Raw genomic sequence first — 16061 nt, forward strand, 5'->3', positions numbered from 1 at the left:
TGTAACCAATCACTAATAAGACGATTGCAATACCGACTTATGTACAAGATTTTACACAAAAAATTAAGTAAAGACTTTATAAAGATTGCGAGTGCATTTGCCCAGAAAATAATCGTAAAGTTATAACTGTACATAATTATGTTGATAAAGAACCAAATGAGACATGAAGAATTGTTGTTAACGTTTAGAATTCAAATTACTTATATTTTAATACCAGTTACTCATCACGGTTATACCTGCGCAACTTTCGATCCTATGGAAATTTTGGGGTGAAAAGTAACTAGCATTACAAACCAAATTTCATTGCAATCTATGTAGTAGTTTGTACGTGAAATAATGACAAGTTATTTTCATTTCCAACATCTGTACAAATAAATAAAATTAGACTGTCTGTTTGTAATATTAAAATAACCGCTTTTTACTAAATTCATATGGATGTATACACGGTACATATATCAAAATAACGTTTTTTACAATTTTTGTCTGTCTGTCTGTCCGTCCGTCTGTCTCTCTGTTTGTTCTGGCTAATCTCTAAAACGGCTGGACCGATTTTGACAGGACTTTCATTGGCAGATAGCTGATGTAATAAGGAGTATCTTAGTTACTTTTATTTTAGAATTTTATTTATTTTATAACTCTGCGGGCTGAAAAGTAACTTTTTTGTTAAATTCCAGGTGGACGAAGTCGCGGGCACAGCTAGTTACTAAATATGATTGAATATAAAGATCGTAATGCGTTACAACATATTTTAGAAGATAAGTCTTAGACTAAGTCCAAGATATTTTACTTGCCTGACAGGTGTTAAGATATGTAGATTTCTTATCAATTTACTATTGCTAAATTACTGTTCTCATACACATTTCTGAAAGGAAATTATCGAACGATTAAATGAACATAAGGTCAAAAATAACGTGCTATTGTTTTGAAATTTATTGGTAATATATTAATTGGCGTAAAACAGCAATTACGAATATTTATAATTTGATTTCAAAGTTTTATGCAATTAAAATAAATGTGTGAATACATGATTGCTATTTTTTCGTCTTAAAATAATACATTAGCATACATTTTATACAAAAAAGATTCTTCAACAAGTATTTTTAACAATGATACACTCGGGACGTTGTTTCCATTACAAAGATGCACTTATAAAATAAGTTTTGCGCACATCAACGGAAGAATAATTCCACCAAAACATAGAATTTTTAATTCGGAAACTGTAATTAACCGACTTCAAAGATGGAGGAGGTTACTCAATTCGACCGTATATATTTTTATTTTTTTTAATGTATATTCGGGAATAACTTCTTCGTTTATTAACCGATTTTGATGATTCTTTTTTTGTTGGAAAGGAAATATCTCAAGGGTGGTACCACGATAAGGAAACCAGGATCTAATGATGGCATCCCAACGAAGTCGAGGGGAACCTTCGAAAATTGTACTAGTGCATTTTTTAATTGTCTTGTCGATGTAATTGAAGTCGGTTTTTTCCGTTTGCTAGTAAACACAATTATTACTTAAAGACCTATATAATAAATCCCATTATTTGATATTCTTACTACCATTTCCTGAAGACATTAATTTCTTGATGACTCTTTATGTAATAGCACTTCAATGTATATTACGTCAGGAATTACTGTTTCCATTAAAATAAACTTTGTATTCTGAGTCGTTAAAGCCATCAGACTCTTATGAGTAAGAGAAATGATGTTACTTCGTGTTAAAATTAAAAAATACATGTTATAGATACTAAATTTGTTTAAAGTTTAAGAATATACAAGTGTCGTCTATTTTCAATAGTAAAAAAAATATTCCAAACAACTGCAGGTAAAATAAAATGTTAAACTATTTAAGTTGCTTTATTTATATGTATTTTATAAAAAAAAAATCAACTAACCACCGTTTAGGTGACATTCTAGTAGCAAAGTTACAACTAATCGAACAGTGTTTACTGATTTAAATCGACTATCATTACAAATAAGTAGCACTTTGTTTTTGTGATTCATATCTTGACTCAGACAGACCGCAAGCTAGCCTTGTTTAACTGAGCAAAAATAATGATTACATAGGATTATCAATTATGAATACTAATAAACTAAACATAGAGTAAAAATTCGTTTGCAATTCCAATGAATTAAGTTACGCTAAAGTGTTTCACTATACAAATGCTCGAGTTCCCATTTGGTATGTCAAAGGTTTATGAGGGGTGCCGAAATCAAAGCTGAATGCTCTTGCACTAGTACAATAGAAATTGCAACGGTTTTAAACATCTGCTTACGTGTATTAAAATGTCGCAGCTTTGTATTTAATAATAATAATTTATCGCCTAACATTTTTTGACAAACGGCTTTTCAAGTGAGCACTATGTTTGATAAAAAAAAAAAAAAAAACAAATGAAACAGTTCGTTTCATGTGTTTTTTGTTTGCTTACTTTATAGTATTTTGTGTCTCATTACCCTTGTATTTGCGAGTTATTTAGTTAAGTGATGTTGATCGCAACGAAAGAGCCGACACGCATCATGCGTTCTCAACCTATACCCGCCTATAATGGACCAAGAAATTACGTCATTCAAAGTTTGAATCGATCATTACACCCGTCACCTTCAATTTTCCCACGAGTCATTTACCTAACGCTTTGTTTTTTTTTTTTGTTTCACAGGATGTCAAATTTTCAACGAACTAGAAGCAAGGTCTGGTGGGGCGACGCACCGCCAAATATTGGCAGTCCAGTCGCTCAACCCGAGTGGAACCAAAACAATCGGAGAGACGAACAAGAATGGGAGCCTCAGCTTCCTCATTGGATTGCTAATCAGCCCGAACAAAGGAATAATAGCCGTGATAATTTAGCTCAGGCGAATAATGCGCAAAATCAGTGGCCTCTTCGCCATGGCAGTCCTGGCAGCCATAAGAGCCAAGATTCTGGATTTTCGGATTCAGACAGTTCCCCACCGACATCTCAGTATTATTCTACACCGGAAAGTAGTGATAAGAATAAATCCACGAATAGCAGTGACTCGAATAACAATGAAAACATTACTATTAAGCAAGCCATTAATTTCCAAAATACATCGAATAGTAAAGATGTTGTAGATAGTTCAAAAACATCTGAAAACACAAATAGTGCTACCCCTGTAGCGAAACCTAGGTTAAGGAGCAGTAGTGTAATTCAGACTCCTTACGATTTACAAAAATACTGTGAGATTCATCAAGATGAGGAACATATGGAATTGTTAAAAGATAAAGATGATAGTAAGATCGAATCTAAATATCCAGCTGCAAGAAATGTTAATGATAATGATCAACAAGTCACCGAAAAAATTGACAAAAGTTTTGGTTCGAAATCAATGAGAAATGTCAATACTACAAGTTCAAAAATTAATAATTCCCCAAATACTACCATAGATAGTAAAGAAAAAACATCAAACAAAAGTGCAATAGAAGTGGATACCAAAGATACGTCTGTAAAAAATTTAAATATGTTAAGTCCCTCAAAAAAATACCCAATAAAGAAATTTATTTCTAATACTGATAGTAGTAACACAAAATCAATTAAAGTAGCTAAAGTAAAAGACTTAGAAAGTAGTAAAAATAAATCCAATGATAGTATCGAATATATAAAACTATCACATGATAATGAAATCGCAGTTAACAATCAACCCAGAGTTCGTACACCAATAACAAATGTATCATATGTTCCAACTGAAAGGATGTCGGCTACGAGACCCGATTACAGACGTAGTATGTCCAGTGAAGAAAATATTCCTATTTCCACTACTCCGAAATTTCAAAGAAATAGGCTTAATCAGTCACTTAATTTTGAAGGACAGAGGTTAGACCAACAGATATTAGATATTCAAGATGGTTATCGTTCACTTGGGTATATAGAAGAAGATGAACTATCTGGATCAAAACCTGTTCATTCAAAAGAGCAAATCCACAAACCAACAAAAGCTTTATTAGGAAAAAATATAATGGATAGTCTACACTTGAAGCCATCAAAGAAAGTAGGTCCTAAGGCGAAACATCGATCAGCAGCGAAGGGAGAAAAAGTAAAGGAACCATTCAAGTTATTTGCAGCGAAAAAAGAGAAACCTGGCGTCGTTGGTAGCAAGGCTGGTGGAGTTTTAAACGGCAGTCGGGTACCATCATTAGGTCTGCCTCGCACATGCGAACAAAATTCATGGGTTATTGTTGGATATCCAGAAAATCAAGAAATGTTAATACCACATTACAACGAAAGGCTAGTATCTTCAGAAAGTGATGCAAACCTTAAAGAAAATGATAAAAAATCCGCTAACAATAATTTCGACAAACATGGTAGATTGACCCCACCGCTACAGTTCCAAGATAAGCAGAAAATTCCATACGAAACAGATTCAAAATCAGATAAAGACTTAACACACGATTCTAAAAGAGAAAAATTAAAAGATGACATGAACTTTCTGGATGTTCAGTTAGACTTAGCGTGTACGTCGACACCAAAAATGCTTGCACCTCATGAGTTTATGAATGGTGTAAAAAGTAGCAATAAGAAAAGTCCTAGAGTTAATCTCCTAGAAAATTTTAGCAGCGGGTAAGCAAGTCTTATAGAGAAATATTTTATTTTATACTATTAGTCATCACAGAATATTTTAACATATTCGTATTCTAATTTTCAGGTTAATTTTAAATAATCGCAACGAGATATTGTACAGAGAAAGGAGCATAGATCAAACAACATTAGAACGTTTGTGTGAAAGGAAACCAGAACCTGTACAGTATTGGCTTTGCGATTTGGTCGGTTCCTGTGAGAACGAATGTATGACGACGCTGCAGAGCAAACCGCTCGGTGCAGAGATGAAAGCTATGGTATCCGCCAGCTCGGCTACGATCACAGGGAACATAAAGAAAGTTCAGACGCATGGTCAGATCATAGTACATCAATACAGTGACGTCATAAGGTAACTTTGTTTTTTTTTTTTTTTTACGTGTAAACTCACTCTTTATTTCATCTCCTGAACTAAGTATTTACAGTATTAGTGTTAAAGGTTATACTCATTTTGAAATATTAATAATACGGTTGCCACATTTTACATACATTTTGCGAAATTCAATTGCTAAATTACATCGCGAGGGTTCACTATTCCAATTCGGACGCGTAACTAATATTTTAGTATTAAACTAAATACGGGTTTTAAAATACAACATACACACTAACTAATTCTCTTTTTTCGCAGACAAATTGAATCACAGAAAACAAGCGAAGAACAAATATGTTTATTAGTGGCGAACATCAATGAGTTCGTACTAGCTCACAGCATAACATTAAACACAAAACCTCCTGGAGAAACACCGGAGCGATGGGACAAAATAAAACAATCTCTGCAGATGTACCTACAGAAACTAATAGATATAGGCGAGGATGTTAAGATTGAACTGAACGAAAGCAAACCGGAATGGTCCTTAGTTCAAAAACATTTGGACACGTTAATCGAGATATTTCTAGAAACAACTAAAGCTGTATTAGTTCAACAAATGAAGGTAAGAACATTACCATATCTTTACTAAGAAATCAAAGTAGATATTTACTTTGTGTATCGTTAATTTATACGAGTTCTTGATATTTTGGAACTGTGATGTCATAGATGTCATATTTTGATATGAATTCAATTTTAAGTCGTAATAATATTTTCAGTATCTTTAGAACCAGTCAGTACTTTTCCCTTGACATAATACTATTCAACTTTCACATTTTAATGTATAAACATTTAAATAACGATGAGCCATAAAACAGTAATCTATGAAATAAGAAAGTTATAATGTTCTTCGACACTTCTGGAATATTCTCATCCAAGAAAAATAACCAATAATTTAATTGGTCGTACAATCGGAATGTAATGGTTTTAATTGTAATCTAATACCGTTTACTAGAAGTGAATGCATCGTTTGAATAAATAAGAGATTTAATCTCGTGATTTACATACAAGTTGATATTAAGTATCGCCGGAATGCAATATTCAATATTGTATAGGGTTTGATAATCTATGTTCTGTAATACCCGATTACATATTTTATGTTCCACGAGTTGAAACCAGAAAACATCGCGTTTTAATAACTAGTTGAGACCTGCAATTTTGTCAGTTCTCACTGTAATAAGTATTTGACTAAGTATTGTAATAAACAATCCGTGCGATTTTGCTCGAAATCGTAAGCATCATGTTGTTAGTCCAACAGTGGGAAAATCACAGATTTTTCTGTAAAAGTAATAAAATAAAACTGAATGTGAATTTCTTCTGATAATCAATAATATTTTCTGGACAAATGTAAAACTTTTCGATTTTTTTCATCAAATAAAATTGGCTTTTTACTCGTAAATGCCTAAATAGCGTGATATAGCCAAACAAATGTAAAAAAAGTATATTTTGCACAAATAGGCTTTAATTTCAAAATATTAAATACAAAAATTCTTTTTTAGACACTAGTATCAATAATCGAAGAGCCACCATCCGACATGATACTAAAAAGTACGCTGACATCCATCGGCCACTTGGCTATGTTAACGGAAAATACGGAAAATTCGTTACACGAAAAATGTTCTAAAATAATAAAAAGTGTAACCGAGTTGCCGTTCGTCGACTGCGGCGTCCCGAGAGCGTTGTTAACCGCTATTATTGAAACTAAGAAAAGTTCGATAAAAGCGTTGTCTTTGAGGGCGCTGGCCACTGTTTGTGTTACCGGGGACGCGGTCAAACAGTTTGAAGAGGTATGTTAAATATTTGATTGAATATATTTGGTTTTTTATGGTTGCCAATTATATTAATTTATATTACAAAAAAAATGAGACTTGTCGGCTAGAATTTTTCTGATAAATATTATTTTTCAATATTTTTGTTAGTTCGCAATTTAGATGTTTGTTAATTTTGATTAACATTTTTAATTTTCAATAATTTAAACTGGGTACTCTCTTACAGGGTGGCGGTATAGAAATCCTATCAGACATATTGTCAGATAAATCGAACCCCGAACCCCAGATGCGGGAAGCCATCACCGTCCTAACCCAGATCACGGCACCCTGGTTACGTGGTCACTATGACCTCACACAGCTACACGTGTTTTTGAACAGCATTATTGAAAATATTACAGGTGAGTCACAAGCTTACAGTTCGTCACAAAATTATTATGAAAATATATTAATACAAACAATCGAAAAGATATAAAAACTGTGTACAATAAGTATTAGAAGTAGTCAGTTTCTGAGTAGCACTCATAGTTAGTAGGATGGAATTTTATAACATATAATCTTCTTTAAGCTTTGACTTAAAAGAATGTGTTTTCTCGCAAACAAAAAAAAAACATCGATAGTTAATCCGAGTAGAGAAAAAAAAGTCAAAAAAATACGCATTACTAGATATAACTCCAAAAGTAATTGCTAGATCTAATTAAATTTAAATGGGGCCACATGATAAGCACCACCTTTCGATTAAAAAAGAAAATCATCGAAAACAGTCCAACCAATAAAAAAGCTCTGAGGTAACAAACATTGAAAAAATACAGTCAAACTGAGAGCCAGCTCCTTTGTTGGAAGTCGGTTAACAAACATATTTATTAGACTTACTACATTGATAAGTATAATTATGTAGATAAAAATTTAATTTTAAAATAAAATAAAAATAAGAGTTATCTATATATTAATTATTACTATTAATCTTAGTATTCGAGCTTGTATCCTCATATGATCCTGAACTTATGACCCTCGACGTAAACTTGGAAAAAACCAGTAAAAAAAAATGATAACCTCCTAACCACTACCAAAATTCGTAAAATAAGTATCTCATCGCTAGTTATATTGTGGCCTGTTATATTTTTGTGGCTAAGCAAGTTCGTATTAAAATGTTTCACAAACATAAACAAGTGTTGTTTTAATAATTTTAAATTGTATTAAAACTTTTTTTAAACATTCGTAAAAAACAACTATCTTTTATTATTTCTGTCTTATTAAAACTATCTAAACCACCCAAGCTCCATGGTTTTAGCTACTTGAATTAAGCAGTGACACCTTGCGGTGAATAGTATTAACATATTACTAGTGACATCTTTGGTTGAAAAGTGTTCAAAATTCAACACCAAGAACGCCCGTGACACTTCAAAAATTTATGCAAACATTCACCTACCTGTTTAAATATTGTAACTCCCGTCAGTAATATTTGTTTATCACTCGACAGTCGACCAGCGTTGCAAAAGCTACCGATTTATCGGTAGATCTACCGATTTTGGCCCTTGTCTACCGATATACCGATTTAGCAGTGCTATCTACCGAATTTTTGAATTTTCAACTAATGTAAAATAATTTTCTAAAAAAAAGGTAAAATAATATTCTTAATACGGTAACACTAAAAGAAAACGATAACACAAAATCAATGCACGGGGACTTCCCGAAATTCTTCCCACGACGTCGAATATGACCGTTCAAATCCGCGGTGTGTTAAAACAAATTGTACTAACACGTCATATAATAGAGTTTATTAGTCTGGTGAGTATACAAGGGAAAATGCTTGAAGATAACTTTCTTCGGATTTGTTTCTTGAATTAGGTATAGGACTAGTGATGGATTATTTTTGGATTATATCGATGGATTAGGATTAGTATTCGGATTCATTATTGACATGGGAAGATTCAATTCGCATTTAACAAATTAAATGTAGTTGCGAAATTTTGTGAAGTGTTAAGCGAGTTCATCGCTAATTTATACTTCTTTCACGGCAATGTGCTATTTTATTGCACACACGGGAAGTCGGGAATACTAATAATCTGTTTCATTATTAGCAGTTTAGCAGTTACTGCGAAGAATGAAATTATGCAATTATTATCTTTGATTTGTTTGTAATTATGATGCTTGTATGGACTACTTCTATAATTAATGTTTCTTAGTGATAAAACGTATACGCTTTTGAGTAATTTCTTTTTCTGTCATGTAAAATAATTATAATTATAAATGGAACAAAAATTTGCACACCGTTTAAGGTAGATTATATGAGACATTCTAACTAATAACACCTTATGTATTAACTATATTCATGCAAATAAAGAATTTGATTTAATTTAACGGAACAAATTTAAATAAATGAACGCATTATTGACTTAAAATACTTTTTTTTACTCCGAGTAAAAATCTACCGATTCCTACCGATTTTTCGGAGCCAAATATACCGATTTTTTATTTTACACTTTTGCAACACTGCAGTCGACACACAACCATGCGTCAGAAACATATTCTCTGAAACTAAAAAAGCACAATAATAAGAATGCTACTTTGTTTACACTTGTTAATAAAAAAAATTATTCCATTGCTTTTGTTATTCGTTGTTAATAAAATCAAAACTTCTTTATTTAAAAGTCAAAATATTCAAATATATTTGTTTTAAATTATTAATTATAATAAAATTTCATCACGATGTGCTACTTGTAAACTCTTAGCTATAAATTTATTCAAAACAAAACTAATCAATAGCAAAACATTTGTAATTATAAAGTCCAGTTGATTTATTTTAAACTTTATTTTGTATAGTTTCACTAAAGTGTATTTTTTTAACCGACTTCAAATAAAGGAAGAGGTTACTCAATTCGACCGTATATACCTATATAATTTTTATGTATGTTCGGGGATAACTCCGTCGTTTATGAACCGATTTTGATAATTATTTTTTTGTTGGAAAGGAGATATCCCTAGTTTGGTACCATAATAAGGAAACCAGGATCTGGATTTCTACTTACTGTGATGATGGGATCCCAGAGAAATCGAGGGAAACTCTCGAAAATCCGCATAACTTTTTACTGGGTGTACCGATTTTGATGATTTTTAATTTAATCGAAAATCGATGTTTATCATGTGGTCACATTTGAATTTCATCGAGATCTGATTACAACTTTTGGAGTAATCTTTGATAATGCGTATTTACTTGGCTATTTTTTTGCCTACCTACGTTGTATAACTTGTCGATATAATTGAAGTCGGTTTTTCTTCGTTTGCCTGCAAACACAATTATTTTAAAGAAGTTTACATTTAATATTTAATATTCAAATATTCTTTTTTATAGATATTCTGTCTCGAACGGATTGCTGCCAGCTATTACTCCTCTGTACCGCATGTCTCGTGAATCTCGTCAGGGAATTAGAACTAGAGAAAGATGAGACGAAAGAAAAGAAAGACAGCACTGATATCATCGAAGTACTGATGAAGTACAAAACTCTCGATCGATTGTTGGATGCGGTGAAGCGTCGTGGACCAAATCTGTCGGTATTCTTACAGGTAAGTCGCTAGGATATTAATTAAAAGAGTGCCTAGTGCGAGTTTTGTTTAATCCGTCTCGCAATAACGGGCGTAAAATTTAACTTCATTTTGTATGGGAAATTCGGGATTTCAACCTAGTTTTCGCGTTTACCGCTAGATGACTCTGTATCAATTGTATCGTATACCTACTATTCTTTATTAGGTTGCACTATTTAAATTCCCATACAAAATAATTTTCACGTACAAACGAGTTTCTGTCATGTTTCCGTGAATAATACTCGCACTAGGCACTCTGATGATTGATTAAGATTTGTTAAAACAAACAACATTAAAATACAACGGGTATTTAAAAGGCGTAAAGAAAAATTTGGACTGTAAAGTTTGCCAGTTATTTTGCCTCTATATTTTATTTAACTATTGTATAACCTCTTATAAAATAGTAAAATAATTCCTTTGCATAAAAAAATCGCGGTACATATATGGGGGTGATTCGGACACCCCACAACATACCTAATTCTATTGTGACACTCGCCCCCCCCCCCCAGGAGCAGACGGCGGCGCTGCTGGCGGCGCTGTCGCGCGTGGCGCGCTGCGTGCTGCCGCTGTCGCGCGCGGCCCGCGCCGGCGCCGCGCTGGCGTGCTTCGTGCGCGCGCCGCCCGCGCTGGCGCCGCGCGCCGCCGAGCTGCGCGCGCTGCTGCGGCTGCACTGCCACGCCGCCGAGGCCATATCGCGGTGAGCTTGCCACTTACTTCACATCGGTGCTTCTTAACCTCTCTTTACACGGGTATAGTTCGCGTCATGTGTCATGTCACACAGTGCACTGTTAAACTATTCATTGTTTTTGCTGCACTGTTTATCACATAAATTGTATCTTTTTTTCTTCTGTAAATAAATAAATGTAAAAAGAACGCTGAAAGAAACTGGAGGGGGTGCGTTTGCGCATGGGTATACTCGCGTACAAAAGTATTACTCTTTTATTTTTTAATTAGGCTTTCACTCGCGGCTTCGTATAATGGTTATTGGTTGGTACATTAAAAAATACTAGAAATACAAGTGCGAATAATTCGGACTAAATAAGTATAATAATTATCACTTTACAAAATTACAATTTTTGTTTAAACGAAAGCAATAACAAATTTTTTAGTTATTGAAATATCGTATTCAAAAATATTAATTATCTGTACTCTCGATATTCGTATCTTCATGGTTTTTATGTGTTTAAAATGATAAATTGATAATTGTTTTTTAGTGAAATAAATAGTAAATGGAGAATTTTGTAATTTAAAACTTTTGTGCGCGATAATATTTTAAGTCAACGTCGAACTGTCCAACCAATAGCACACCGGCAAGCATGCGACACGTGATAAACACTTCCGTCCCCCTACCCCTTACCACCAAATAGACCGATAAATCGCTTCTGCGCAGCTTCAAGGCCAGCGTTCTTTTTACATGACGCGAACTATAACTGAGGTAGGGCACAGCAGGAATTCCCTGCTCAAAATATGGAGCAGCCCGACTAGGGAAGTACCTCGACCTTACAGAAGATCACAGCTAAATAATACTGTTTTCAAGCAGTATTGTGTTCCTGTTAGTGAGTAAGGTGACCAGAGCTGCTGGGGGGATTGGGGATTGGGTCGGCAACGCGCTTGCGATGCTTCTGGTGTTGCAGGCGTCTATAAGCTATAGTAATCGCTCAGGTTAGCCGTTACGCTTGTTTGCCGACCTAGTGATATAAAAAAAAGGTCGACAAGCAAGTTTTCGGCTCACTTGATGGTAAGCGATTACCGTAGCCTATAGACGCCTGCAACACCAGAATCAAAGCAATCACGTTGCCAACTACCCCCCGAACCTCCCCAGGAGCTTTGGCTGCCTCATTCACCACAGGAGCATGACACTACTTGACAGACGGCTGCTGTTTTGTACTAGGATTTCTATACCATGGGCATCCTTCTTACTTATAATAAAGTTGTTTTATTTTAAAAATAATGCTGTAGTACCTAAAATTTATCTCTAATTTAAATTATAACAAGCAAAAAACTGACATTAAACAAATATAAAAACCAATATTAAAAATTATTCCATTTCAGACTCGCAGTTGTGCCGGATGTAGCCAACCAAATCGTCCAATTGGAAGGTGTTCCGCATCTTACCCGCTTGGTTAGGATGCAGCGAACCCACCCCCACACTGACGTAAACCCGGACCAAACCCTCATACACTGTCTCAAGGCTCTCCGTACTATCTACAAACACTACCCCGAAGCCTTTGCAGACCAGAAAGATGTCGATGAAATGATCAAACCACACTTAATGGAATCTTTGATGCTATTCTCTGCTAAACAAGAAAGCTACGTGTGAATATACAAATCAAATGAAATTAGTTTTTCTAAAACCTACTTTATGAAATGACCATTTACTGAGATTTTATACTTTACTAATAAATAAATTATTATTCACACTAACATCTTATACCTAGCTTTAAGTGATATGATTTTAATTATGAGCTGAAGACATTCCAAAGATTTTAGTTGTTAATTAAAAACTTCGTAAGAATATTGTTAAATATTTAACAAAACAAACATACGTACGTTACTCGAAACTATCTCATATCGCTTTTATGCAGAAAATCTAAACACTATTTGTCGATATCTATAAATTTACAGGCGACATTTTGACAACTGAAAAATTATTCACGCTTTTTTATATACATATTTAGATTTAAAGTTGTAAATAAAATGTTTATACCTTTTTGTTTATTTATCGTATCAGATCCCACGAGGCCATACTTAGGCTAGTCTTAATCTGCATGATATGCCATCTATATGTACTACATATTTTTATTATTCTCGTAAGTGTTAGACTGTGCTTGTAATCGATAAATTAAATATATACATATCACAGTTCTAAACTTTAATATAACATCGTAAACCACCTATAATTCGGTACCTATTTGTACTTATATAACTTGAAAAATATATAAAGCGAGAACCATTTGTTCTACTTACTGTTATGTTTATAAAATAAAGTATAATGCTCTATTATAACATCGTGTTTTATTAATTTTCCACTGTCATTACTATACAATCCAGCTTTCAATTATATGTATATATCTAAAAATGAATGTTTGTCTGTATGTCCTTAATATAATCGTAAACTATGCATTTGATCATGTCGTGATCTTCATCAAAGTGTTGTGCATGAGCCCACAAAGGTTTCTGAGTTAGTATGACCTAAAATTTTTTTTAAAAACCATAGCAAGGCGCGCAGTGTACCTACAGGTAGTTACAAATAAAAAACAATTTCTTAATATAAAAATTTAATAATTTGTGATAATTATATTCCTTTTGTCTCATTCAATTTCCTTAATAATAATAATAATAATGCTTTATTCATAAAAATATTTACATACAATAATGAGTTCCCTGGTTCTTGTGATAGGCAAAAGCCTGTATACATTATAAATTAAATTAATAAAAATTAAACATCATCCATATGACTGTTTAACATTTTTGGAGTGAACTATATCAACTGTGGTCTCGTGGCACGGTCTCAAGTCCATGTCATACACACCGAGACAAAACTTATTTTCTGGTGCTTTGAAAAAGTCTAATCCTCTTCCGATCTTTATTATCCATCCAGAACTCAATCTAGAAAATATAGAATAATAAACTTATAATAACTATATAACTTGAAATAAAATTAAGTCACTTTTCTTTTAATGAAAATTAATATGATTAATTTAATGCACTATTAAAGCAAGAGTGAAAAGAAAAACACATTCCATTCCATTACTGCATATTATAGATATACGTGAAAAAAAAATGTTTTTATTCAATATAAAAAGTTCTTGTCAATCTTTCTAAACTAAAAAATAACAAGCTAATTAAAAACCGTTATTTCATCTGAAATCATGTATTTCAAGTTCAGCTAATTTTATTGAAAAAGTAGCTATTACTTACGTTATTTGCCTATCATGTAGCGTATCAGAATATTTTACAATCAATTGCACTCTATACTTAATCAAATCATTCTGGAGGTAAGAAAACCACTCTCTTTGATCTCCTTCTGATTTGCCATCCCTTGTAGTAATTAGTTCTATATGCCTTAAATTATTACAGGACCTCACTAGTAATTCACACAACCGCAAGAAGTTTTGACACTGTAAAAAAAGAAAACTGTACATAATAAGAGTTACATTTTAAATATAAAATACAAAAAAAATTAATTAAAAATTTGTCTAATGCACTGATATTCATTTAAATTTATATATTTATTATGAAATGAGCTGATGTTTGGAAAGACAAAATAAAATCAAATTTTAGGATCAATAATGCGTAAAATATAATTCTAAGCCAATTAGCAGAATTCTTTTAAATATAATATCAGTGATAGCATTAGGTTATTGATCTAATCTTAAGACTATAAATTTGAAAAATGAATATGTTCAGAAGCTTAGTGGTGAATTGAAAATTATTATTTTTTTATTTTACAAAGCCCCTCACAGATTACCAAATATTTATACTTTTACACAAAAATGTGATGTGATAAGCTCTAAAAGTTGTTATATGTTTATAAATAACTGACCTGATGAAAACTTCTAATATATGGATCTTCAACAATAACATACTGTACTTCTTCATCAAGAAACCTGCCAAACAATGTCTTATAACTGTGACCAGTAGAATTATTCTCTATATGCACTTGCTCATGAAACTGACCTGCTTCTTTCTGTTTTAGCACCAACTTTTTAATAGCTTCTGCTCTATTCATGTATTCCTCTATTTTCTTTCTTAAGTAAATCTTTGTTGACTCGTCACTATCACCTTTAAAAATTAAAAAGCAATTGTTAATTTATTATTTTTTGAATATCACTACAAACAAGATATGTTTGTCAATGTAAGAATCAATAAGCTCTAAGAGTATTGTATTGTTATTTTACAGATAGAACACTATTATCCAGAAGCATGGTATATGGGCATTAATTACGTACGGATGATTTTGGCAATTTTGGACCCCCTACTCCCAAGTAGGGGTCCATAAGAGATTCTCCCCCTATTCCTATGTAAGATTCCAATTCCGTTTTTAAAAATAAAAAATCATGTACATAACATCTCAATACATTTCCTTTTTCTCATGTACACGAATCTTACATCGCTGGAAACGTTATTAAATTCACTATTATTATTTTTAAAAACATTTTTGTGTAAAGAAATATTTACTAAAAAGTTGGTCTAGACTAAATATTTCTTTTGAAATATTTTTTGTGTATGATTCGATTAGAAATATAAACGAACCTTTTATCTTATCCACTAGTATCTGCAAGCCTTCTTGATAGCACACAAGAGCTTCAGTATATCTCTTCTTAGTATCTAACTCCACTCCTCGTTTCAAAATGTTTATAGCAGCATTTTCAATATTCATAATTATTTAGTTTTAATATAACTGAATGAATCACTATTAACCTCTTTAATATTCTATGTATATGTCTTATATACTAAAGATTCAAATAAGGTAATAATTGTTAATACATACACAAAAATAAAAACAAAGGGCTAAATAAAACAACAAAGTAAAGACATAAAAACAGCTGTAATCGGTCAAATTCGCAATGACAACTTCAACATGTCAAAAATATTTTGTCACAAATGCATGGCAGCAAGGTTTTTTAAACAGGTCAGGAAACTAAGCGCAATTTCAATGGTGAGAGATTAGTACGATAATGTCATAACGCTTATATTATTTTGAAGAGTATGAACTAAGCTTTAATTTTGCTGTATAAAAAGTGTTGTACATGTA

The 16061-nt window shown here is 32.6% G+C and overlaps 2 protein-coding genes across 2 annotated transcripts; one reads left to right on the forward strand and one right to left on the reverse strand.

Annotated features, from left to right (window-relative positions):
* Nucleotides 1-2660: 2660 nt before the first annotated feature.
* On the forward strand, nucleotides 2661-13309 carry LOC123663107. Its single transcript, XM_045597845.1, has 8 exons — nucleotides 2661-4573; nucleotides 4659-4940; nucleotides 5217-5520; nucleotides 6455-6742; nucleotides 6951-7122; nucleotides 10074-10285; nucleotides 10813-11000; nucleotides 12356-13309. Exons 1-8 carry the CDS (start codon nucleotides 2661-2663, stop codon nucleotides 12621-12623), a joined length of 3627 nt encoding a protein of 1208 aa, XP_045453801.1. The 3' UTR covers nucleotides 12624-13309.
* Nucleotides 13310-13569: 260 nt separating this feature from the next.
* Nucleotides 13570-15883, reverse strand: LOC123663103 (MIT domain-containing protein 1-like). The gene is made up of 4 exons (XM_045597842.1): nucleotides 15560-15883; nucleotides 14850-15088; nucleotides 14225-14424; nucleotides 13570-13912 (listed from the first exon to the last, which is right to left on the reverse strand). Exons 1-4 carry the CDS (start codon nucleotides 15684-15686, stop codon nucleotides 13750-13752), a joined length of 729 nt encoding a protein of 242 aa, XP_045453798.1. The 5' UTR covers nucleotides 15687-15883; the 3' UTR covers nucleotides 13570-13749.
* Nucleotides 15884-16061: the final 178 nt, after the last annotated feature.

This window comes from Melitaea cinxia, chromosome 19 (assembly GCF_905220565.1).
Source record: "Melitaea cinxia chromosome 19, ilMelCinx1.1, whole genome shotgun sequence".
NCBI lineage: Eukaryota > Metazoa > Arthropoda > Insecta > Lepidoptera > Nymphalidae > Melitaea > Melitaea cinxia.

Bases quoted from the DNA above. Each gene is read 5' to 3' on its own strand.
- LOC123663107 (XM_045597845.1), top strand. From the start codon at position 2,661: ATGTCAAATTTTCAACGAACTAGAAGCAAGGTCTGGTGGGGCGACGCA. The intron at 7,123-10,073 runs GTGAGTCACAAG...TCTTTTTTATAG, and splicing joins CATTATTGAAAATATTACAG to ATATTCTGTCTCGAACGGAT. The intron at 11,001-12,355 runs GTGAGCTTGCCA...ATTCCATTTCAG, and splicing joins GCCGCCGAGGCCATATCGCG to ACTCGCAGTTGTGCCGGATG.
- LOC123663103 (XM_045597842.1), bottom strand. From the start codon at position 15,686: ATGAATATTGAAAATGCTGCTATAAACATTTTGAAACGAGGAGTGGAG. The intron at 14,425-14,849 runs GTCAGTTATTTA...CTTTTTTTACAG, and splicing joins ATATTAGAAGTTTTCATCAG to TGTCAAAACTTCTTGCGGTT. The intron at 13,913-14,224 runs GTAAGTAATAGC...TATATTTTCTAG, and splicing joins CTACATGATAGGCAAATAAC to ATTGAGTTCTGGATGGATAA.